This window comes from Chaetodon trifascialis, chromosome 8 (assembly GCF_039877785.1).
Source record: "Chaetodon trifascialis isolate fChaTrf1 chromosome 8, fChaTrf1.hap1, whole genome shotgun sequence".
In the NCBI taxonomy this organism is placed as follows: Eukaryota; Metazoa; Chordata; class Actinopteri; order Chaetodontiformes; family Chaetodontidae; genus Chaetodon; species Chaetodon trifascialis.
The window spans coordinates 16,902,658-16,928,844 of record NC_092063.1 but is presented as its reverse complement, the minus strand read 5'-3'; the positions used below and the strand labels follow the sequence as shown (position 1 = coordinate 16,928,844).

At 40.5% G+C, this 26,187-nt stretch overlaps 1 protein-coding gene across 2 annotated transcripts in view; it reads left to right on the top strand.

Moving 5' to 3' along the window:
- Positions 1–23,570: 23,570 nt before the first annotated feature.
- The window catches only part of LOC139334703 (TOX high mobility group box family member 2-like), an 80,837-nt gene continuing 78,220 nt past the window's right edge, over positions 23,571–26,187 (top strand). Inside the window, exon 1 of one of the 2 annotated variants that reach the window (XM_070967793.1) lies at positions 23,571–24,194. In XM_070967793.1, the coding sequence (XP_070823894.1) occupies positions 24,090–24,194 (105 nt within the window). In that variant the 5' untranslated portion in view covers positions 23,571–24,089. The remainder of the gene's footprint in view (positions 24,195–26,187) is intronic. The other variant, XM_070967794.1, reaches the window with a different exon arrangement.

Below are 26,187 nucleotides of genomic sequence, written 5' to 3'. Positions count from 1 at the left end.
CTGAGGCTCTTCTTTCCCATGCTATGACCCAGAAACTGCATTCTCCCAATGGTGTTTGAAAAGTGCAAAGATACACATTAAGCAGTTACATTAATTTAAATTGTGTGTGTGTGTGTGTGTGTGTGTGTGTGTGTGTGTGTGTGTGTGTGTGTCTGTTTGTGTTTGTGTATGCATGCATGTGCTGGGACTGAGAACACGTTAATGGTACATCTCTTGGCCACACATTTTCCTGAGCTGAGACCTCTTTTAGTAGGCATCCTTTTGTTTTACTGTACGATTGGATTGTGACAAACAAAGGAAAAAGCTTAGCACGCAACAACAAGTAAACAGTAAATTAGTGCCTCATCCTTTTCCCACAATGCACTGCCTCATACTGAAGAGAAGAAAAAGCTCCATTTAAATGGTTATTAAATAAACTTTAAAGAAGTTTTTTTTTTTTTAACTGGAATCTGCTAAAATACTATTATATAACCAGTTTCTTGGCCAGCACAAGTTTGAAGCTCTCCCTTTTCTTTCTTGTAAAACATGACCAGTTTTCACATTAAATATATAGGCTGTCTAATCGCAGCTAAATGCATTAGTCACCGTGTTGGCCCGAGGCAAGGACTGTGTTCACAGCGCATCATTTGCTGTGATATCTAAAGCTACCATATCCCTTTAAGCTAGTTTCACCGAGTGTATTTCTTGTTGCAGTTAAGTGCATATTTAACAGACTCTGGTTTCTCCTGTATAGTTATTCATATCAAGCTTTTCAGAGATAAGCCCGTCTCAGAGCACAGTTTAAGAACTTCCACTCCCCTCCACTTCCACAAGTAAAAACAGTTAAAGAAGTGGAACAAAAAGAGGAAGCTCCAGCACTGTCAACACTGTACCCATTCCATATCAGCATGAAAATCAGGGTGTATTGAGAACCTCAGTGTGACTTTAACGCACCACATGAGTCATCAGGGATTATGAGTCACATTCTACCTCAGTACAACAAGAGCCCCTGCTTTACCACACACCTACAGACAGGGAAACTTTTGACAGACTGAAGTTACCACCTCAGCATGCCTGCGACTGTCGACTATGTTAAAACTGGGACAATCGGCTTTTCTTTTTGTTCTCTTTTTTTTGGCAGCACAGCCCAAATGTTGTCGCAGTGAGGAAATGGTGACAGCTATGAAGCCTTTGACCTTTGAAACTTTGCATTGTACTGCATTTAAAACGACCAGGTCTGGATAGATAGATAGATAGATAGATAGATAGATAGATAGATAGATAGATAGATAGATAGATAGATAGATAGATAGATAGATAGATAGATAGATAGATAGATAGATAGATCTAAACTCTTGCATGCAGAGTCACAATTGCACAACACTCCAACACAAACGTGCAGGAACAAAGTCGCTCACCTCAGACTTCATTAGGTGAACTTCATCTGAAGTTGCAAACTCTGTTTGAAATAGATGCATCTGTGCCATTATAGGGAAATAATTGTGGCCACTTTCATCCCCCGCGCAATTAGTCTCTCTTCTGTGAAGTCGTCAGTCAGATAAAGGACAGGAGCAGACAGAACCTTTGTCACTTTAATCATTCTTCTGCTTGTTTTTTTAATCCACACTGGAATGGAACGAGTTCCCTACAGTTGAATGTCAACAACGCGACGTGTCTTTCAGGCCTATTTCACATCATTAGTGCTCTTCTTTGAGTTGATACTGTGACACTGCCAACCTGTGTTGCATGCCCAGGGGCATTAGAAGCACTGTGTACTATGTTTATGTTATTTCCAAAACGGATCTTGAGTCGGCAGTTACGTTTGAACACAGAATGCTGTAGGACTGTTATAGTGTTAAATTATACCAGCACTAACATTTAACACGTTTCCTTCAACAGAAAAATATCTTCTTATAGCAAATATGATCAGAATTTGAGATATTATCACAGTTGTGTGCAGAATGTTAAATAAACAAGTCATCACAAGACTGTTAAAAAATCAAAATACTGACTTTTATTAATGTATCTATTCATTCATAAAAGTAGCACAAGCACGCATTCAGAACCAGAGGCTGAAAAGAAGATTTCTGGGGACACACATCAGTTTTTTGTCTCATTGTCTGCAGACACATAGAAAATCATAATGTCGCATGAGCAGATAATACTCTGCAAAGGGCTTTAAGTAATATGTTTATTCACTGATGCTGCTGAATGACAAGTAACATAATACACCGTGTTGAACGGCTTGTGTTTTTGTTGTTTCACACACACTTACACACACCCACATGCACACACACTTGGCTTTTGGTTTCATCTCTTTTTTTCATAAGTGTGACTGACTTTGTCTGATGCATTTCCAATGGAACAGACATTTTCCTTAACGTGATAATAGTAACACAATAATAGAATATTGTCAATGATGTTAACAATGATAATGCTGATAATGCCTCTACACTTTCTGACTGCAGTGTTTTTACTTGTAAAGGAGTATTTAAACATCGTCACATTGCTGCCTTATTGAAAGAAACATATCTGACTGCTCCCTCGACCACTTCCTGACTTTTCGCTCTTTGTTCTGCCACTAATCGCCGATAAAAGTGACTTATTGTCAGCAGTTAATCTTCGGCGCACACAGTCACCCTCCGTGGCACTGTGGTGAAGCCTAGTGAACCAGAGCTACAGTTTGAACACCCCCACCCCACCACCCCCGCAGCACCTCCCAATAAAACTGATTTGCTCTGGCATGTATTGTTTTGGAAAATAAATCAGTCGACTCTTTCCACTTCATGCACTCATGACATCATTTGTTTCCCCTCTTAACTCAATTATTGTCACTTAGTTCATCTGAACGGCAACAATGACCTGTAGCTACAGTATACAGGGCCCTTCCCACTCTCTGAAGCATGACAGAAAGGACTAGGAAATGGTTACGCCTTGAGCCTGTAAGTTTGTCAAAGTTAAATACAAGAGAGCATATTATCCGCCTTATTTTTCTGTCACCCAATCCTCTTTTTCCCGCCTCGAAAATAAGCTTCAAGGTAATTGTGTCATTGTGTCATAAGGCACAAGAAAAAATGGTAATCCATTAAATTGTATTCCTTGCTCTCTGTTGCTTTTGTAGTACAGAGCGACACCACAGGATTTTGGAAAGGTGAATTATGAATAATTGCCTTTGATCCAAAAAGCCTGACGAGTAATAACATTTAATGCTATAGCTGATCAATGAAACCGAGGCTCCGCGTTTTTCATGTTCGATGAGACGGTTTGTGCCAGCTTGTTTATTATCATATTCACAAAGAGAAAGTGTGATTTACACCGGCGATATTTCCACAAAGTTGTTAAGTTTATTTTTCTTACTTTACTTCAGTTCAACCTTTAACCTTTGCTGCCTGACGTGTTCACCGGCGCCTGAAATGTTAAGTTACAGCTAGTTTGGATGCAAAAGACTCATCCTGGTGAATAATTTAGCATTAAACATGAGAGGGGCCAGTTGTCATTGAACACATTCGAAAAGGTCTTTGTTGTGTCAATTAGTTGATTAAGTATCATCTACTCCCCTGTTGATGCCGGAAACCTGATCTGTTTTTAAACGGATTCATATTACAGGCGTGGTGGAGAGCGAGAGAAAGGGGACATTTTCAATTACACGTCAGCATATTTGACTGACCGTCAGCCACCATTTGATCAGGCTTTTACTTTAATTGCTTGCATTTCATTAAGTATAATCATTTATGGTGGAATTTAATCAGTGGGGATTCACGCACACACACGCACACACACACACACACACACACACACACACACACACACACACACACACACACACACACACACTCTGTGTGGACCGTGTGGAGGCAAACAGCAGAATACACTCAATGGAAGCAAGAGAGGTTTTAGACAGCCTCACCATCAGGGTTCATTTCAGCCTAAAAGTCAAAAATATGCTGGTGTTTAATTGGTTCATATCACAGTTTTGTACATGCAGGTCAAAGACATCAGCTCAGCAAGTGGACAAACGATGTGTAACAAACATTTGCTTAGTTGTTAACATGAAAACTTCACTGGAAATGAGCAACATGCCTCTCACCTCTAACATTTGAAAGGATTTAAAAGACACTTGAAATCCTTTCACAGAACTGAAATCCTTTTGTTCTTAAAACTATTTCTTCCCACACAAAATACTTTCTTCCTACACTAAATCTCTAGGATGCCTACTGTAGATGTGATCATTTGCAGAAAAGAGGAAAACAGCTGCGAAGCACAAAGACGACGCAGAGCGAGCACGAGTGTGTGTGAGGAAAGACGAGGGGATAAAGCCGGAGTGGAAGCCATATTAAGATATTTTATATTTTATAATATTTTTTATAATATTTTCATATTTTCAAGATCATGATATGTTGCTCATAGAAAGTCTTTATCTGAAAATTAACCAGTAACTGAAGCCCCTAAATAAATATAATGGTACAGTATTTCCCTCTGAAATGTAGTGGAGTAGAGGAGTAAAGTAGCATAAAGTGGAGATAGTAAGTATAAGTGCATCAGAATTGTACTTGAGACACAGACAAGAAGCCCTGAGCCGAGCCTTATGATGAGTGCCTGGGCACAGCAGGAAGTCTTCACCCTCCTAAATATTAGCAAGCACCTGATTCTCAGCTGATAGTCCAGACCTGGCCATATTAGGTCAGGAACATCACAAGACCTGATCCTCCACCACCTGCCAGAAGGACACACATCAACGGCTCGTCTCTTTCTCTGTCAGACCCTCTGGTTCACCTGCAGGGAGGAAATCATTTTGCAGAGAACAAGATTATCCCTGCAGCTGATGGAAGATATGTCACCTGTGGATTTGGAAAAATCTTCGGTTTGCTGATCAAGCAAATTTTTAATCCAAAATGTGAGTGCAGATAATAACTGCTGTGGAGAAATTCTGTCTATCAACAACACAGGAAGAAGCACTCAGACTTAATTGCTTGCACACAACAATTAATAAAGCTTGTTTTGAAAGGAACATATAGGAAAGGGCAGTGATGCGACACATGATAGCTGAATTTTAAAGAGTCGGATCACCCAAATTACAAGGAAACTTATTTTCTCATTTAGCCCGATCGAGCCATGCAGAGAGTTTTGGTTTTATTTGCCCGGGTTTTCAGATGGTCCCCAAACAAACTGTTGAGAGTGTGCTCTAAAGTAACTGGGACACTGTTTCTAGAAAGGAACATTGCTGTTGAATTTTTAAAATGTTTTCAATGCCTTAGACACCACAAACAAAATCCCATATATCTCCAATGTCCTGAGGTGGAGGCGAAATTCTCAGACACTGATATTTAAAACAGCTTTCGTTTTTTATTTATGTTTTTTCATGCTAGTGGCATGGCACTTGGGATGGAAATGCCAGTTTGATGAATTGCCGTGAAATTCTGTACAGATGTTCATGGCCCTCAGATGATGAATCCTAAAGACACTGGCGATCCCTGACTTTTCCTCTGGCACTGCCATGAGGTTGAGTGAAATGTCTCGACAACTATTGGCTAGATTGCATTGAAATTAGGTTCGGACAGTCATGCTGCCTTAATTTTTCATGTAGCGCCATCATCAGGTCAAAATTTTATTTTTTCTACGATGAAATCAGTGTAAAAAAAAATAAAACTACATCATCCTCAACTGAACTCACTGTTTTGTGTTAATTTGCAAAGGTTAATAAGCTAAAGACAAGGAATATGGTAAACATTATATCTGCTTAACATGAGAGTGCTAGCATTGTCACTGTGAGTGCGTTAGCATTTAGCTCAAAGCACAGCTGTGGCTACGTAGAGCCTCGCAGAGCTGCTAACATGGTTGTAGACTCTTGGTGTTATTGTGACTGTATGAATTCCAGTCCTAAGCGACAATCACCTGACTATCAGCTAAACGTTCTGTGTTCATCTCCACAAAAAACAGAACCACATGTTAGTTTCACCATCAGAACCTCGCTCAATTTGGCTTGTCGGTCTGAAACAGTACTGTGCTATTCTCACGTCGCGTGTCCTCTCAGTGCTAATCCATTCAGTCTGGGCCGAAACAGAGAGAGAAGACAAAACTGCAGGAGACAGGCATACACAAAACCAATTCTCTTTGACTGCTTCCTCTGACATTGTTTCTCAGTAAGAAATGGGGAAAACCATGAGACGGTTTCATTCATCCTATATGCACAACGCCGCGCGTGGGTGTTCACCTAGCAGATGGACATCCTGATCTAAATTATAATCAGGTTATCCAGTGAGAAGAGGGACAGCTCATCATTGATGGGCATGTAATTTGCATAAAAGTACACACTGCTGTGAAAACCCCCATTTCTTGTGACATATGCCTTAAGTTCACATTATCTTGGAATGCACAGCAGCAAAATCACAGGGTGACAACAGGCATTTAAAAAAAGAGAAAGTGATTCACGCGCATTGCAGAGAAACAGTTCACCCCTCTTGTGCCATTTGTTTTTTCATAAATACCGCAGCTCTGAGCGCTGTTAATACTTTGTGTATCAGTTTGTTCTTGTTTGCCAGACAGTGTTCAGTAGCAGCCTCTGGGGCCTGTCTACAGTCAAACAGGCTTTCTCCTCTCTTTCTCTGTTTTCTGACAGTTTTAAGTGATACAAGACAAGGGTGAGAGATGGCGGCAACAAGCAGCTGTACAGGAGTGTGTCGTCTGCTGATGCTGGTCTCTCCTGGCACATGTAAGAGCTGTCACTTTTCCTCTCAATCACAAAATCTGTGTCTGTGTGTCAAAACATGGAGGCAGAAATAATTCTTTTTTAAATCTCTGACCATAGTCTTAATACATCTCAATTTGTGAGCATTGTTCAGAGTCAGAAGAAAATGACAAAATTGATGGCAGAGCTTATTAGTAAGATGCATCTAATTAAAAGCATGTATCAGAATGAAACTGTTAAATTACAGAAAAAGAAAAGAAAAACATCTCGGTGCATATATTTTCTCACTTTCTGTGCTTACTCTTTTGTATCGTAATGGCAATATTTTCACAATGTTCCCCACCATCTGTGGGAATGTGATACCTTTCTATAGCTGAGTGAAAGAAGGGTGGGGGGAGGAAGTGGTGTTCTCTAATCCCAGAATCCCTCACATCGAATCATGCAAATTTGGTGCACTTTGAAGCGAATCCAGCTCCTACCATATGCAGAGTGAAAACAACAATCTATTATGCATGCATTGCACCAAGCTTATGGTAATGTTATTTCACTGCTATTCCTATAAAGTCAAATTTGCAGATGCACAAAATATCTAAAGTTTCTTTTAAAATAATATTTGTCTCATTGTGGTGTGTGTTTGTGAATAACAAGCAAAGCGTTTGGAGGTATCGCTGCTGAGATCTGTTTGTGTCTCACTATCCAAGTGATGCTTGAAAATTGGACGGGTGATATTTTCTTCTTCCAATCTGTGTTTGAGAGGTTGTAGTTTTCCTGTACTCACTCTGAGTATGTTCTCATGATTCAAGTTCTGCTCTTCAAAGACAACAACACAATGAAAACTTCCTGCAATACATTGCTGTTTTCGTGGTGTTTGTCACTCCCCATCACCGCAGAGCTCAGCGTTCATGATGTCTTTGTCATGGTGTTCATCAGTAGCAGACCATGTTAGAACGACATGATGAAGTTAGAGATCTGCATGTGCCACAAAAAAAAACTTTTAATGACAAGGTATGTATTGAAGCTGTCGGGCTGCTCATCACAACAAACCGTTGGGCACTCTCACATTATATTTCACAAGCCAAAAAGCTGTCAGCGCGCTTTGTTGCTCTCCGTCTACGGCTGGATTAAGAACACAACATCAATGATATTTCCATTTGTTCAATGGATAATTAGGGCCCACGACATGCCAAGAATCATTTTCCATCTTGGCTCATCCTAATTTGGGGGAGGAATCATGCAAAGTGTAATTGGCAAGACAAGATGTGACTGGTGTCTCCCAAGCGGATCCATGCTTTGTTACAACACACAGTTCTTAATGACGAGGCCGGCGGCTCGCTTGATTATGTTGTGCTGTAATACAAAATCATATGCATAAGCCTCCCAGTACTGTGCAAGTAAACTAAATTAAAACTTAAGTCATTACCTGACAATTCTATCTATCTATCTATCTATCTATCTATCTATCTATCTATCTATCTATCTATCTATCTATCTATCTATCTATCTATCTATCTATCTATCTATCTATCTATCTATCTATCTATCCGCTTACTTTGCATATTCCTGTATCTTTGGGACTGAAGTTTTTTCATCTTTTTCTCTCCCTCTGAGCAGATCTGAAAGAAGAAACTTTTACTGAAAGCAACATCAGCAGGTTTGAGACTGTCTGGGTCAGTGTGGGTGATGCTGAAGAAGGGATGGCATCCCTCTGAAAGGACACACACACACACACGCAAGCACGCACACAAGCACACGCACACAAGCACACTTTGCGGTGTACCTGTGACAGTACTGTTATGAAAGATGACAGTGTGTCAACCAGTTTCTTGTTGATTATGAAACCTATTTCACACACCGAAGCACTGTTTTCCTGCAGTGCTGCATGTGCCCAAACCCCATACATACTGTACACAAGTTTACTTGCTTACTTGTAGAGTGACAGTGTTTCGGTGTCACTCTTCACTCTTGATGGTGGATTCTGAGGTGGTTAAAAATGCATTTCAATCATTAAAATACATTGGGAATCTTTTAATGCACCTTTTACCCCCTTAAATATCCAGTTTCTCCCTGTATTTCTCCTTTTCAGGGCTGTCTGGCAGGCTTGGCTTATTTCAGCTCTTCATTCAAGCTACAGTGTGATACATACTCAAAACCCAAAACAAATGTCTTTTTATGGCTGCACCTTTCCATCAAATGGAAATATTCTAAATATTTTGTGCATCTTTTTTTTTTTTTGCACATTTCCTCAAAATTCAGCCTGACCTATTTTGCGTCTTTGGAAACTTTCTCCACTAGAAGCAAAAATAAAGCTCTGCGGTTTTGAGTGTTTTTTCCCTGCACATCATGAGTTTGTAATGACTGAGCTACCGACAGGTCAGAGTGGTTTAAATGTTAGAGGTTTTCAGTACACGATACAGCCCTGTGGTGCATACATATATAGCACATATACAACACTGAAATGCACACAGGCATGCATACAGCAGACACAGTGGCCTTCACACGGCCATTATGCACACAAAGTCTCATAGCTGGTGCGTACACCTTATAAATCCACAGGATTTAGGGAATAAAACTGTTAACCCACTGTTGAGAGTGAGAGTGTGGCTCGGCAGGGGTGGCTGCATATCATGCAGGATGAGAGACGGGACGTGGGGTGGCTTTATCACTCAAACTGGCCTCATGGAGCCCAGTGCTCCCTGCCAGCCAGACTCCAAGTTATTCTATGCCAGTGGAGCATTGATTTTCCACACTGTTAGCTCATATGATTCCCCCTTTCCTCAGAGGAAAATTGCCGGGATGAAAAAAAAGGACTCCCTGTGATCGATTGGTCCGCTGCGCTACTGAATTCAGGTTACAAGCTGAGGGAGATGAGGAGAGAGGGAGAGCAGGGAGGGTGAGGCTGAAGACAGCGCACAGCAGGGCGTGAGCATGTTAGTCTCACTGAGGTAAATATGGACCTGTAAAACTACAGCTGAGGAGGAATAGGTTGTAAAGCAACAGCAGTAGCAGTGCACAGGTACTTGTTTTGCACCCTTTTAACCATCATTAAAAAAAGGGAAAATCACCATTTTGGATTTTTGTGTATGTAATAATTAACTTGTTGCTCAGTGTTTCGTCTCAAGAGTCGGGTTGTGTATATCAGTTAAGACCCATCAACCTTGGAGAGACCTTTAATTGCTCTCCTCTAATGTTATTAATCTTGCCAAAAATACTCCGCACTTGCCTTTGGCTTTATAGATTCATGTGGGCTGGGTACTCGCATCAAGATGCTAAAATATCTGTGAAATATATCTGTGAATGTGTAACCAGAGCCTCTCATTCTTTTTGGCTGTTCTTTATGTAACAGCATTCTATAGTCAATGTTTCACACATTAAACCATTTCAGAAAAAGCCCGTAATGATCCAAAATACTGGATCCAAAGCCGACAATGCCAATAAGCAGCAGAACATAATAATGTAGTTTCCTTCCTTGTGGAAAAACTTGGCAACGAGGAACGAGCATGAAGTGTATGGAGACGGTATGAAAATAGCCCCTGCCATCAACAGCCAGTCACTTAGCCATTTAGGATTAATAAATAATGCTCTGTCTTCCTCTCAGTCTTTGCTTCTACTAGTTTTAAATGGTATACATTTTCATTAATGTCAGTGGGTGCTTCGTTATTGTGCCATCCTGCATGTTAGGTGAGCCTCTCTCAGCCTCTTAAGACCATTATGTTAGCAGTGATGCATACAAACTCATTTTCACATGATGGATGTGAAGGGTGGGGGAGAAGCACAATGGCCTCATACAATAGCTCATCTATGGGTGTGAAAACAATAGCTTCCTATGTGTTTTACCATGAAACATCATGTCATGCTTGTATGTATATAGCCTCCTGTACTGCACTGTACTTCAGCCCTGCTAGCAGCACTGGTCTAAGGATGGCAGTCAGTCATCCTCCACTTCCAGACAGAAATATCTCAACAACTAATCAATGGATTGTGGTGCAGTTGTGTTGTTATATTCATGGTCCCCAGAGGATGAACTGTGATAACTGATCCCTTTAACTTTTAGCTTTGGTGATCCTGACTTTTCCTCTGGCCCGCCATGAGGTTCACATTTGTGTTTTTGAGTGAAATGTCTCAATAACTATTTGATGGACTTATAGGAACGGCACTACAGACATTCATGCTCCCCTGAGGATGAACTGTGATGACTGATCCCTTTATTTTCATTTAATGTAACATCAGGCCATATTTCAGTGTGTCCGATACTTTGGTCTACGACCAAATACCGCAAAAGTACTGATATTCAGCCTCAGTTGCTATTTGTATTCTGTGCCACTTAGCAAATGTTAACATTCTAACGTGCTAAAATCAGATGGTGATCCTGATAGACCTACTGACCTACTAAACATCAGCACGTTAACACTGTTATCATTATGAGCAAGTATGAGTACGAGTAAGTTGCATCCTGATGGTAGCACTTAGCTCAAAGCAACACTGTACCTAAGTACAGTCTCACAGAGTCACTAGCATGGCTGTAGATTGTCTTTATTTATTTATTTCAAGATAGAAGTGCAGATATCACTAACCACTATCAACACACTCTCACCACCAATCAGGAGGTTTAATAATAAAGAAAAAAATATTCTTACTTAATTCCAGTGGTGTAGCCAGGCTCATAATGTGGTTTGGAGGCGTTGATTAGGTCTCTCAGAATTTGGCCTCCACACCAATACAGTGAAAGTGAATGAATTTGGTTTGTGGCATTTAAAAAAAACAATGTGTCCTTTCAACAGCAATGTCCATGTTACCTCACTGTGAACAGTTTCATGTTTGCAAAAATGGGGACACAGATTCTGTAAAGTTGTTTAATTCTTTTATGTTATTTTTGAATGCCGTGAGCACCACTAACACAAGTCCATTCACCTCCATTGTGCTGGGGTGGTGGCAAACATCTCTGACAGATATCTCAAAAACTGGCTTCATCGTCTTTTTGTAAGCTGGGCCAACCAGCTATTTCAGAGGCAACCTGATTTCAGCTCTGCAACGCTTATTTGAACAATTACATATGAATAGGGGCCCGGGAGGACTATTTTCACACACCGCAGTCTTGAGCAGTCCAGGAGGTAGACATTTGCCCTGCTCCCATGAGTGAAACCCATATGTAAAGTATAGGTTTCATGCAACAGAAGAGAACTTAAATGTGTCCACTGCATTCCTTATTTTACTATAATACCATGACACTGCCTACTTGTGTGTGTGTGTGTGTGTGTGTGTGTGTGTGTGTGTGTGTGTGTATATATATATGACCTTACTGTATGTTTGCATATATGATCAAAGAGTTTGATTTGTAGATTTAAAAGTCCAGACCAAAGGTAGCCCTTTAGTTCTGATTTAGATTACAGATTGAACCTTTGTCAGAGGGTGATGTTTGCACAGCACAGAAAACTGTAAAAACGGCTTCTCGTGTTAATTGTAATTAAAGGATGACCTTGCAGGGTCAAAAAGTAAATATAATTGATTCTAATCTAAGAGATCTAAGTGATCTACTTTGTATATAATGCAAAATCAGGTTTAGAAGTCTTGTTCTTAAAAAGGTTGCTTGCTGTACCTGCTGTAAGTTACCTCGTTAGAACCCTATTCTGTGTGCCTGTGTGTGTGTGTGTGTGTGTGTGTGTGTGTGTGTGTGTGTGTGTGTGTGTGTGTGTGTGCAAATACTAAAAGTTCAAAATCAGCACTTTTCCTAACGCTATTCTAATAATCTCCACTCAAAACAAATGCTAAATTTACATCTCATCTTAACCATATTTATCCAAACAGAGCAATGCTTTCTTTTTGGGGGGCCAGAATGGGTGATAAGCTTTGTCACTTTAATTACATCAACGTAAATATTTCATATTGGCCAAATCAGATCTTGTGGCTGCAACATTCTTGTAAATGGAATTTTATCTGTAGCTCGGGACCATTAGTGGCACTGAGTTCTGAGGCAGCCTAGAGGACGGTAATTAAGTCCACTCAGCCGTGACTAAACATTTTTGACATTTTTCCTAGTCCGGAATGAACTGTCAGTGTGCAGAGAGAGTAACCATCTTGTCACTTTGTGTTTGTATAAGAATAGCAGAAAGCTGGGTGCTACGCTGCAAGTCCAGAGTTTCATATCATAAAAAAAAGGAATGAAATGCAGAAAAGGAGAAAATGGTGGTGGCTTAAACATGGGTTTGTCTGTCTGTCTGACACACACACACACACACACACACACACACACACACACATAGAAGAAAGACTGTAACCCATTTCTAATTCTAAGTTATTTTCATTTCACAACAGCACTGAGGGGAGAGCAGCCTAAGATACAGTGTGTGTAAAAATGTAGAAATGTTTGGAGCTCAGTTCATGCGAAGGAAAGTAGGACACATTTGACTCTGCTTTGCATGGTGGTTTGCTGATGGACCGAAGCTGTCAGAATAGCCCAGTTTCTAATAGGTGCTTTTGTTAGATTTTCTCCATATTTGTTTGGACCTTCAACCAAGGTGTGTGCACGTCTGTGTCTGTGTGGAAGCGCATTCATTAGCAGAAACTAAGGTCGATTTCAACAAAGTTACTGCATATTGTGATACATTTTGCATCTCATCACAGTAAGGTACCAGGGTACTAATCTGTTTCTCCTCTTGTGCGTGCAGAAATAATGAGTTACAGTGGTATCGAAGACAAAATTCAGAGATAACAAGGTGACTTTGAACTTGCCTCTGAAGATATTCCACCGGCATTCTTAAGAAGAAGAAAACAACCAATGCCTTAATAGCCAATACAAGCATTCCATCAACTTTGGTATGCTTGAGTAAATTGAATACCCCTGCTTTGCCTTTTGTTCTAGAAAATGCATCAAATTGATTGAAAGAAGCAATTACGGTACCAGGGAGCAGTATTGATTTTATGAAAGTGTGCAATTACTTTAATTGGGATAAGCGTGTCTCGATTAGACGTTCGTAGTAGGCTATGTTAAAAAAAAAAAAACAAGCCTGCTTTTTACAGTTGTTTTGATTTTGAGCAAATTCCATTTCCACTGCAGCCCAACCTTTGTACCTGATTAGCCTGTTCATTTTTCTCTGTAATCATTTTCTCTGGGGATTCAGAAGACATTCAATCAACATGGGTTCAAAGGTAATGAAAAAAGTCAATGGAAACATTAGTGAAAATTATTTTCAATGTCACATGTTTGAATGATTCTTCGGCACTACACTGGATTTAATTTGTGCACCGCACACGTGGTCTGTGAAAGCCCCATTATGAGCAAACAAGAACTGTGTTTGATCCCTAAATGTGTTGTTTGCCAGGTACAGCCGAAATGCATCTTCTGCTCCAGCAGCAGTACTGAGTTAGAACCAGCAAAAAAAAAAGGGGGGGGGGGGTAAAAATGAACAGTGAAGTCAAGCCTTAAATCTGGCTGCATACCATGTGACTTGACATGGAGCAACCAAATGAAAAAGAGAGAAACCGAGAGAGAGAGAGAGAGAGAGAGAGAGAGAGAGAGAGAGAGAGAGAGAGAGCAATACCCCCATAAAACCATCTCTGCTTTCAGTTCAAATAGGTCCTATCATCTCCATGACAACAGTCGTAATGGTAACATGGAAATATATTAATGTAAAACCATGGCAACGTTCTCCAATTGAATTAAGCAGCACCTGTGCACATTACAGAAGAAGATAAAAGACAAAAGGAGCCAGCTTCTGCTTGCCAAGCAGCTGTGGCTTTCAGACCTTAAAAACCCATCTACATTTCCTGAACGCATTTGTTTTCCAATGTTTCTGTGCGGCAAATTACCGTAGCATTGCACGTTTTTTGAGGGGTTTTCTGTCGTATTTGTGCAAACAGATGAGAAACTGGATAATTACATTCTTTTTTTCCGCCCCCCGTCGACTATAAGCCCAGCTCCTCTGCCAGAGTAGTGCAGCCGGATTAAGAGTATGTGTGTTTTATCATTAAATCACATAATGGCGGGGCAATCATTCTGATAGGTAAAAGGGCACGGTGTTTGTGCACAAAGAGACGTGTTAGACACACAAACTCGGTACATTGTGCTCCCCTTCATTCAAAACAGGGTGTGAGAGAGTGAAAGTGGTTGTGCTCTGCCTTCTTTTCTCTGAGCTGTGCTGAAAAGAGAAAACATTATCTACATCACCATGCCATCAAATCTGATGGATTTTATCCCATCCCTCCCCCTCCCTCTTTCTTCTCTCTTCCCCTAGCCTCTGTGCTCACTGGTAATGGCAATGTAGCATTCTCTCACCCTTGAAAATGCGAGTCTGTGTGTGTTTGTTTGTGTCGGTAAAAGAGGAAGAAAGAAGGGGTGAGGCTGGCGAGGACACGCAGCCTAAGTGAAATTACTCTTAAAAGGATATTGTTGTTCCCAAAGAGTGTTGAACAGCATTTTCAACTGCCATATTTTATTCATACGGGCAGTCATGTCCAACACAGAGACCCATACAGTACATCGACTTCAGCTCAACTCTGTCTGTCTCTGGGAGAAAATCCTCATCCTGTTGCAAGGTAGCGTAGATAAAACTCTAATCTCCAATCTCTCATGGGATCTGATGAGAAACTGTTTTCTCCATCCTGCTTTCCATTGTGCAACAATGCCACTCCTTCCAGGCGGGTAGAGGTCCAAGCTGTCAGTACTAAGTGTGCTTATACATTATAAGGCACTCAGGCCTCCCAGCAGGCACCTTCTCTGCAATAGGTCAAAACTGCATAACAGTCTCTTTCAAATGTAGCGTCTGTTTAATGCCAGGGAAGAGGGACGGTGGGTTAACAAGATGAACACTGAGGGAAAGTCTAGATTGGCTCTCTATCAAATATACAGTACATCAGTGAGCTGCACGAGAAGAGTGTGCAGTGCACCAAACCTTTGATTGTTTGGTTTACGTTGTGCAATGGCACTGGTGCTTACTTAGTGGAAAATTGCAATAATTTGCCCAATACACTGCATGCGTGAAAATGAGCAGTTAGGTTTTCCCAGGAATTTGACCGTGAAACACATTTTTCCATGTGTCTGGTAATCACCGACATTTCTCACCACATGAATCCACTTGTAGAACGAGATTATAATGTGATTTGTCCTTTTATAAAGCCAAGGTGAGAAGGTATTATGAAGGCAGCCTTGAATTGTGAGAATACTAAATCCATTCTGTACTCGACTGCCTGTTGGGCAAAAGGTTCATTTCAGTTTCCTTTGCTCAAATTTCAGTGAAAACGCTGATATACTGTATTTGCAGTGGCCTTTTAGTGCTGGGTTTTATGTATTGATAAAGTAAGTTCTTTCTTAAAGGAATATTTCACCCCAAGATTACAGACTTTGTATCAGTACAAAGTACTGTAGGAGGCTCCAACATTTGTGGTACCTCTGATGCAATTAAGTTGACTGCATATATATATATATATATATATATATATATATATATATATTTAGAAACTAAATAAAGTGTAAAGAAATATGAGAACAATTTTTTTCATATTGTATTTTGGGCTTCAAATGGTGAAATTTATGAAAGATTATAATTGGATAAAATGTACCTTTAGCCATCACTCAATAATTACTATTATTTTTTTATTTTTTGTTGTTGTTGTTGAAATATCCCTTTAATATACTCTGCTTGATACAGTATCTGATTTTTTTTTCACTCACAAATAATATATTTTGTGAGTGAAATATACCTTTGAACATCCAGTAGTTTGATTGTCCTTCATTGCTCAGTAAATAATATTATTTTCCAGTGAAAGAGCCTATCCCTTGCTAATTGATAATATTTGGGTGAAATATTTCTTTGTCATCCAGAAAATAAGATATTTTGTGAGTGAATATTCCTAAATATTCCTTCAGCTTCCAGTATGTTTGATAATTGATAATGTTTGGGTGAAATACTGCTCTAACCCGAAGTCAGAAATATACTTTTCGTAGCTACTGTTGCTGTGTCTGTCAAGTCTGTTCAGGATGTGACACAAATGCAGTTTAAGGTGATGCAGATTTAACACCTGCAGTGTTTTTCTAAAGATTAAAGGTTTCTTGATTTTCAGCTCTGATTTTTTGCTGAAATGAAAACCATCATTGTCAGATTTTATTATCTATAGCCAGCTAGCTTATAAAACTAACATTAGCTCCAGGAGTTGGTCTAAACACTGTCTTTGTCTGACTATTAAATATTTCCAGCTGACCGGTTTTAAAATGAGAACCGTCTGAATGGGTCTGAAATATGCTGTTTATTGCTACATACATGATGTGGTGCTAACAGCTAAAGGCTAAAGCTGATGTTCTGTCAACATTCTCACCAGCTAATTATCCACACAGAAAACATGGAAACAAAGAAACAGCATGTTCTTGCATTGCAGTGAAGCCAGCTAGCCCTAGTATTACAAGTATCGTAAGAGTGAACTGATGTTTTTAGGCATTTTATTTTGATGTGACTGTGTTTGAGTTCCATTTTTAAAGTTGAGAGCAAAGACTTTAGCAATGAGGACTAACCAGTGTGTTTGGTGAACATAATACTATGTTGGATAACGAGTTTGGCTGGGCTTCGCTGAAGCACAGACTTCTTCAAATCAAATAAAGAGCAGCACAGAGCTCCACTGTGCCATAGTTACAGTTGCTAAGCTATGATTGGACAGTTGCAGTTAAGGGGTGGGTTTTGACAAAAGATCACTAGATCATTTTTGGTAGATATCAACACTCAGGGTGTTTGACAATGCTAATATTTGAGTGAAATACTTCTTTATAATAATAACCCATATGTGAGGTGAAATATTCTTTGAACATCCAGCTCAGTCTTCAGAGTTCATCCGCAGGTTTGAGGCCATGCAGCCCATTTCAATGTCTCTAATAAATTTATCGCACTTGTCCTCTTATTTCAGGACCTGGATAGAGGCCAGTGCAGGCATCATCCTTCAACCCAGATAAAGATCAAGTATGCTTCATTTAATCAGTGGACGGAACATGAGAAGCAAAAGCATTGTTTCACCACCATGCATGATAGATGCTACATAGGATCTGCGTGTGTTGACATCAGCAGAGAGTGAGAATGGAGAGGGCTTTTACACAAAATGATGCTCGTATCTAATCTACAGATCTGCATAAATACAGGATTTTAGCATGAGTTTACTGCAAGGCTGTGAAGGTTAACAGCTACTGAAAAAGGATTATATTAAAATAAAACATTGACTTCTGACCAAATAAATTCCAAAATGTGCAGTCAGTGGAAAGTAAAATGTAATTCAATGGTTGTTATTGCTGTTAGGTCACATTAAAAAGATGCCTGAATTCAAATTAGCCTAATTTTTTTTTCTTTTTTCCTCTCTTTTTCCCCCACTCGGTAAAAACATCTATAATTTGAGCTACTCAAAAAGAATCCTAATTGCTCATCTGAAAGGGACCATGATTGGATGCTTGAATTTCTTTATATAGGAATGACTCACAATTCCTCCGCTTGAATGACAAACAATTTTCTCTGGCAAATGATGCCATGTGTCTCGTTGAGTAGAAGTAAGAATAGGTCCTGTTTTCCGACATGTGCACAAAACATGCACTCAGTCATATGCATGAGATAAATTGTGTCCAAAATGTAAGAAAAAAAAATGAAAAAACAGAGGCAATGTGACGGACTTGGTTTGATCACGCATACCAAGCGCTGGCGACCAAAACAACGCACTCTCTCTGATTTCTAGACAGCGTTCAGAAGTACAAAACTTTAAGTCACTTGACATTATCACCATGTGCAAATGTTGGCCTTTTTAATGATATGAAAACACTGAGCTAAGCTCCTGCAGACTCCAATACATTCTTCCCCAAATGAGAGCTGAAATGCTATAGGCAATTAGAAGAGTCTCTAGAATTTCCTCGAAATGAAGTGCTAAATGAAACGTGGTCAGACTGACAAGTCTGCTCTCTTTTTCACTGAGCTTCTCTGTCTTCCTGCAGCTCTTCATGCAGAGGGGAAAGGTATTCACATCTCTTTTTACCAAATCAAGAGTCAATGCATGTAAGCCCTGTGGTGATTTTCCTTAATTATGCTTCAGGGTGATTTGCAAGGTGGATGACACAATGAGGACATGATGTCAGTCAAATAGTATCCCGGCATTTTTCTTCACTGCAAGCTCAAATTTACATGCGTACTGTACTGCATCTGAGTTCTGCTAGGGAGTCAGCATTTTCCATGTATGGAATAAATCAAGAAAAACCACACATGGACATAATCTTTTAGTGGTTCACATGTCAGAGGCTTAAAGTCCTGCAACAGAGTATGGGAGCTGACCTCTGGGGAAACTGGGTCATGACCTCCTTGTCTGCAAAGCTGCATTGAGGACATTATAGGATCACTACAACTATTCCAATCGGGAAATTGGAAAGAAGAAGAAGAGACTGGCTTATGTTTCACTCACAGTTAAAACAACATTCACATAGATGGAAAATTACAACTCGCTCTTTTGTCCTTGAGTAAATGAATGATCCCAGAATCATTATCTTTACTGCTGTTTGTGCTCTTGGACCAGATTGTTGACACACTCAGGACACACTGCTGGTTCCCATGCCCTGTTGAAACAAGCAGGGTCAGTGTGACCTGGCACAGGGGTCGGAGGTCAGCAAGCTGGGCCAGAAAACTGCCCTCAAGTCTCCCTCAGGTGACTGCGAGATTTAAAAGTGTTGTTGTTTTTTAAACGTCCTGAGGTGTCATGTATGCTATTGCCCACATCCCAAAAGTATTAGTAATAGTATTTGAACTTCATACACTAGAAGCAAGTCATATTTTTATATTCTCACTTCTTAACATGTAAAGGGGAGCAGTGAGACAGAACCACTGATCTCAATAAATGACTGTTGATACTCAGTAAATGAACAGTCTTTAACATTTATCTCTTAGCCCTGAGACGCATTTAGCTCCAAATGCCCCGCAGGCTTTGCAGCTCATTATTGCAAGACTGCTACAGGTACAACAGACAGGTACTGTGTGTTTGGTAATAAGCAACTCACTGAGAGACACTGTTCAGGGTATTTTCTCTACAGCTCAACACCGTTTAGTGGTGCAGTAAAACTAAAAAATAAAACAATGGACTAGACAATAAACAAATATACAATAAAATCTAATGTAGTTTTGATTCTATGTATTTTTAACATATATTATGATTTATATTCATATATTATATGACTGGCAAGCTAATCGTTCTTTGTATATATGGGGAAAATATGATGTACTTTTTGCATTTACTGAGTGAGAGCAATGATAACCTTATTGCCTCATTTGCATGTACCTTACCATAGCTGCCCTTTGTCATTACAGTTTGCATGAACAGATCAGATTGTGCTAAATGCTTGATAGTACAAGTACAACATGTACTGCACTTCTGTGGGTGTGTCACTCTGTACATCAGGAACAAAAACTGGTTTGTCAGAATTTCAGAGAATCTCTGTGTATGAAATCGGTGAGTGAGGACGAAGCCAGTCATCAGTCATCAGTTCTTATTTACATCCCCTGTCAAGATTTCCAACAACTTCATTCATAGTCTGAATTTAATTCTTTTTAAAGATCCTGTTAATCCTGAAACTTGAACTAAGGCCTTGTGGTTTTATCCCTCTGCCAACCAGTCAAGTCGAGATGTGTAGTCAAGACTGAAGTAATTTGATTTAAAAAAAAAAAAAGGTATTAGGTGAGTTTTGGTGGAATGAAAGTTATCACTATATTGACATGTATGATTCCAGTGAATTCCATTTAGAAACATGCTGTCTTCATCTCATGGTGCAACAACAATCACCTGAAGCTCAATATCAGCAGTACCAATGATTTTGTGGTGAACTAAAATGCTTCAAATATGGATGCTGCTGCAAAGAAGCCACAGAGGATCTAAACAATGAGCGCTGTGTAACGGTCGACACCCAAGATTAGTGTCAACAATTCAGTATCTGATGAAATATGAAATATGGTCACAATCAGCCCTTCTGTTCCTGAGTTATGGTGTTGAATAATGTCCAAAAAAAAAAAAGTCTTGTACAGAACTTTATGATATCACAGTGAAGCTGACCTTTGACCTTTTGGATGTAAGATGTCATCCCATCATTATTTTGTCATATGAGACATTTATGTGAAATTTTGTCATAATTAATGTGTGAATTCTTGAGCTATGGCCAAAAAAGTTTTGTGTGTGGTCACAGTGACCTCTCACCACCAAAATCTAATCAGTTTGTCATTGAGTCCAGGTGAACATTTGTGACAAATTTGAACAAATTCCCTGAAAGCGCTCCTTAGATATCACATGGCCACAAACTCATAATCTGATAATAAAGTAAACAAATTTGTCTTAGCTTCATCACAAGCTCATCATAGGAAGAAATTAAAAACACATTCCTTTGGAATATGTGTAACACCCACCTTTTCACCAGCTAGACTAGAATATTATGCAATTTCCTTCTTTTGTGTTGTGCTACGTGAGGCACTTCACTAAGAAGTCTCAGTATTAAAAAAAACATTACAGTACAAATACTAGAGGCTAACAGTCTGTGGACACATGCAGCTTCAAGCCGTGTTGTACGGTAATTACTTGAATATTTTGAAAGTGCTTTAATGATGCATGAATCAGGACTGGGGAAGTCTAAAAAGGCAACCATACTTTCAAACTGTGAAAAGTTTGTAGTGAAGGCATTCAGCCACTGCTCGACTCCAGTAACGTGAGACTGTGCTTAATTCTCAGAGAGATCAAAAAGCTCCATAACGAGAACTGACACAATTCAATTACTGAACTTAAATAAAGATACAAATACACAGCTTTCAATGTGCATTCATCCTAAGATCATGGTTACCATAGCTGGTTAGAAATCAGAGCAATGTTCAAGTAAACACACCCCGTGGTCCTTGAGAAACATTCGGTGTAAACTAAACAATGCACACAGCCACTATGGATGCTTTGCAGTGGTGGTCGCTTCCCCGGCCCACTCCAGCTCTGCTCAGTTTGCTCTGTGATATGAAGTAGGCCTTGAGTGAGTGTTAAACAGTCTACAAAGTCACTGAGTTTATTGCCATAGCAGCTTTGCAAGTCATCATTTAATGACATTGCAAACTGGTTTACTGCTTTCTGCTGCAACTTTGGGAAAGAGACGTTCAGCACTCGCTTCTTTTCTTAATTTAGCTGTCCAAGGTCACAGAAATATCACGTGCGGATTGAGTTTTGAGATGATTTTCGGTTTAAACCAGCACCACCCTCAGCAGTTCTTTTGTTCTCCCACGCTTTACTCAAATCAGCCATCATTTCTGCAGGACGCACCGACAGCCAAATTATCTTATCTACCTTTCATCTTCCAAATTTTTTCATCTGCATCACATTTTATTTGAGATTAAAGTAGGGCTGTGTCTTTGTGCAGCACTAATTGCCATAGAGCTTCAGTAATTAAAGGACAATAAAGCCTTAGTAGTAATTAGTTTCTCTTGTTTGGTTGCTAGCCCATCAATTGTGCTTCAATAATACTGATCATTAGCATGCGCCTGGGCAGTGAGGGATGCTGGGAAAGGAGCCCTGCACACACAGCACTCCACATTCCATTCCCATGAAGCCATGGCACTGAGCCATGTGGTTAACCCTCTGTGCGCTGGGCCGGGGAGAGTGGCAGCCTGTGCCTACCAGCGAAGAAGGCCCACACTGTAAAATAAAGAGTTTGCACTGTAACATAATAGACCTGCTGAAATAATAAGCAGCTTTTTACATTTCAGGAGGTTGGGGACATAAGCGCTGCAGCAGTGGGCAGATGCTGCTGTCATGGTTTGCATAAAAACAATTGTACCCTTCTCTGTGTTACATGCTCCTTTATTCACATCCAGGTTCACCTAATGAAAGCCTGTCTGCAATACTGTTAAGGAGTGATGAAGAGGATATATTATCACCGCTTTAATGCTGATGCATCCTATAAACAGATCAAATTTGGTATCTTTACACAGAACAGCATCGGGAGAATAAGGAGCATTTCTGTGCAGGCAGGGTGTATGGATTGTGCTGTAAACTGTGGCACAGTAATAACGCCAGGCAGCAGAAAATGTGCTCTGTTCTGTACTTTGCCTTGACATGATTGAAAGACAATGGTCCCATGGATAGGCCATTTCAACATCAAATGTGCATGCACATCACAGGGCAAGGGTGTGCCATCCATCACATTCAGTGAGCTGTCAGAGGCAGCTCTCACAGCCCCGGCTTCTCTCCACACACATATGCAACTGCGTGGCAATACAAGATTAAACCTCCCTGCACATATTCCACCCCGAACATGCTATATTTTACACTTTTTGAAAGTCCCCAGAAGTGTGCTTCTCTGCATTGGTGTGTGTGGTTACTGTGAGAGCTTTCAGTTTTAGACCTTATTTTAATCCAAACAACACAAAAACTAGACAAAAGCAACTTTATTGTTATTGAAATTGACTTCAGATTAAAACATATATAACTATCCTAACACAGATTACACAAAACTTGACTTTATAAGAATGAAATCTCTCAGAGTTGTGCTCCTCTGCTTTAACCTTTTAAAATGAGAGCACAGAGTGCATTTTGCGCACTGCTTTCGGCTACAGACTGTGATAGGTTTCCTATAATCAGGTGATGTCGGCATTAAACACAACAGGTTCGGCTTGCAGCCATGAAAATGACAAACAAAAATACATGAATACACGGTGGAACAACAGAGGAGAGACTCCGCGCAACCTCCTCCCATCCGCCTTGGTACAATAACCCAAATGGAAGCCTTTATGAAGCACTGATGGAGGCAGAGTGCGCTTTATAATGCACAGCCGCGCACACTACTACATTTCCAGCTAATCAGAAGCGCGCAGTTGCAGAAAGGAGAGCGGTTGCCAAGGCAGCCACCAATCTCCCCTCCCCCTTCTCCCTCCGTTCCTCTTTCCCGTTTATTATCGGCAGAGGTCGCATGGCAGAGGGAAGTCCAACCACTTCTGTACTGGAACCAATGCAAGAATATGCACCTCCATAACAAAGCCCGTGTGGAGTCCTGAGAGCAGTGGGAAAACAGGAGGCTGCACATTTATGGGCTGCTGTTTAAAAGGGGTTTTTAAAAAGAGGATCTAAGTTTTGCTTTAATTTGTTCTGGAACAACGGGATAGTTTTGCCAACACGTGTGTTTCCATGAAAATTGTCCTCTGCGTTTTGAGTGAGTGAGTGCTTCGCATCCTGGTGCGGGGCTCTGAGGAGGACTGCGCATCTTCAGAGTTGGTGCCGAAGTTCGGCCGCGAACGGATGTGAGGGAAGAGTGCACCGAGTAAAACTCCCCCATTTCTTTTTGTGTGTGTATGTGTGTGTGTATGTGTGTGTGCGCGCGCGTGTCTCCTGCTTCGGCGTTGTGTTTGCTGAGACAATAGTGAGTCAAAGACGCTGAAAGTGATTTCATGCCTTCAGTCTCGCACAACCTGAGATGGACGTGAGATTTTATCCTGCGCCCCCGGCAAATGTGGGTTCATGCTCCATACCGACTGATCCAAGTTGTCTGAGCTCGTTGGACTATTACCACTCGAACAAGGTAAATAACAAACTGTGTGTCCTCGTGCGTTGAAATGCTTAGTGTCTCACCTGTCTCTCCATATGAGCTGAATACAGCCTGCAACGTTCACGCAACGCCAAACGCATGTATTTGACACGTTTGATTCACGGGCACACACTTAAAAAAAAGAAAAAAAAAAAAAAAGTCAAGTGTCAGCAAGTGACCTGAGATCAGATGGGCAGCGTTTCATTTAGTCTGCAGGGCACAGGATTTGTATTCAGTTACTTTCGACTGAAACATGCAATCTTTCTATTTTGCTGTTGAAAGAAAACATGTAGTGCAACTTTCTTCCCTCTCTCTCTCTAACCAACATGGTTATTATGTTATTTCCCCGGTGAGATTGTGCAGTTGTGTTTTGCACGAAGCTGGCATTAAGTGTCCCACCCGATGTGGAATACCAGGGGCTGTATAGAATCCATACTGCCCCACTCTGCTCTCTGTTCCAACATGATCTTCCCTCTCAATGGTTTCTCATAGCTTTACATGCTTTCTTCCGCTGGGACTTCAACGATTAAATGCATGTGTGTCAGTAATGTACTGTTAATTACTTTGTGAGGAGAAACCAGCCTGGCTGGTAGCTACAGGTACCTCTCTTTTCTGAGCTTTGACACCCCGCGGCTTTAGGTTTGTGACCTGCACTGACTCCACTGCAAGTGCGCAGGTGGCATTTAAAACAACATTATGAATATTTTGTAGTTTAAATAAATCATCATCCCCCGCAAAAAACAACCCATGTCTGTTAATCCTGTTATAAAGAAGCGAAGGATGGGGCAACACTAGAAATCTTTAGGTGTGTTAAACTGAAAGCCTGCCATAGGAGATTTAAAAAAAAAAAAAAAAAAACACCACAAAGTAAGATAAGCTCACAGCAAGTGTACTAATGAGCTGCACAAACCTAAGATATGCCCTGTGGAAACAGTTGGAAAACTATTTTAAACTGTTTAATTAACAGACTTACAGCCTCCTCTAGTGCTACCTCCATTCAGCCATCTGCACTCACAGAATTAGACTTTGTTGTTGTCGCTTACCGTGGTGGGAATATTACAAATCAACAGGCGCTCGCTGTTGACCTGCTGCTGCAGATGAACTTCTAAGGAGGCAAAGATGGTCTGCAGCTCTTTGCCTTGCTCTGTCAGATAAAGATGGCTTTCAGGTATGGCAATGAGGGGAATGATACACAGTTGGGGATGTTTGTCTTTCACTGTGTGGGCATTGGAAAATCTCTGTAACTGAATGGAAAATTCCAGTCATCAACAGCAAACATCATCTCCCTGTGCAGGTCTTAAAAAACGGTCGCTGCTCAGGTTCGGTCGTGCAGAGCTTGTTTGAGCTCCGAAGACAGTTTTATTCAGCCTGATTTGATCACAGATGAAATAAAGTCCATGTGAAACGTTTACTGACGAGCCTGGTTTACACCTGCGACACACAAATGGGCTCATATAACTGTCTTCTCCGCACAGGCTATCATTTTGTAGGTCAGGCGAATTAGGATCATCCTCCATGCGGATAATCCCAAGAATATGCTGATATCCACACACAGCATGAGTCCTGGAAACAAAGCCAGTAGATATTAAGTGATATAAAGTGCTTTCACAAGGGAGAAAGTGACACCAACTAGTGTCACTGTTACAAAAGTGTGGCGCCCTTCAAAATTACAAGTGTTCATTTGAATTATTGAAATCTCCTTTTGCTTGAGGGGGTGTGGGGGAGTCTTTTCCACAAAGGGAGGTATAATTTGCTATCATCACATGTGTAACACTAACTACCTTCACTAATGCAAATGAAGGCGGGAGCAGCAGGGATTGGTGTCCTGTTAACACAGCGCACGAGGTCAAGTTCCTCTCCTCAAACGCTTGTCAAACTGGCTGTGGCATTAAAGAGACATCTGATTTGTTATGTAGGTACTGTATCTATGGATCAGATCTGCCTGCTGCTAATCATCTCTGACAGGCCCGGTTGGCCAATTTCAAAC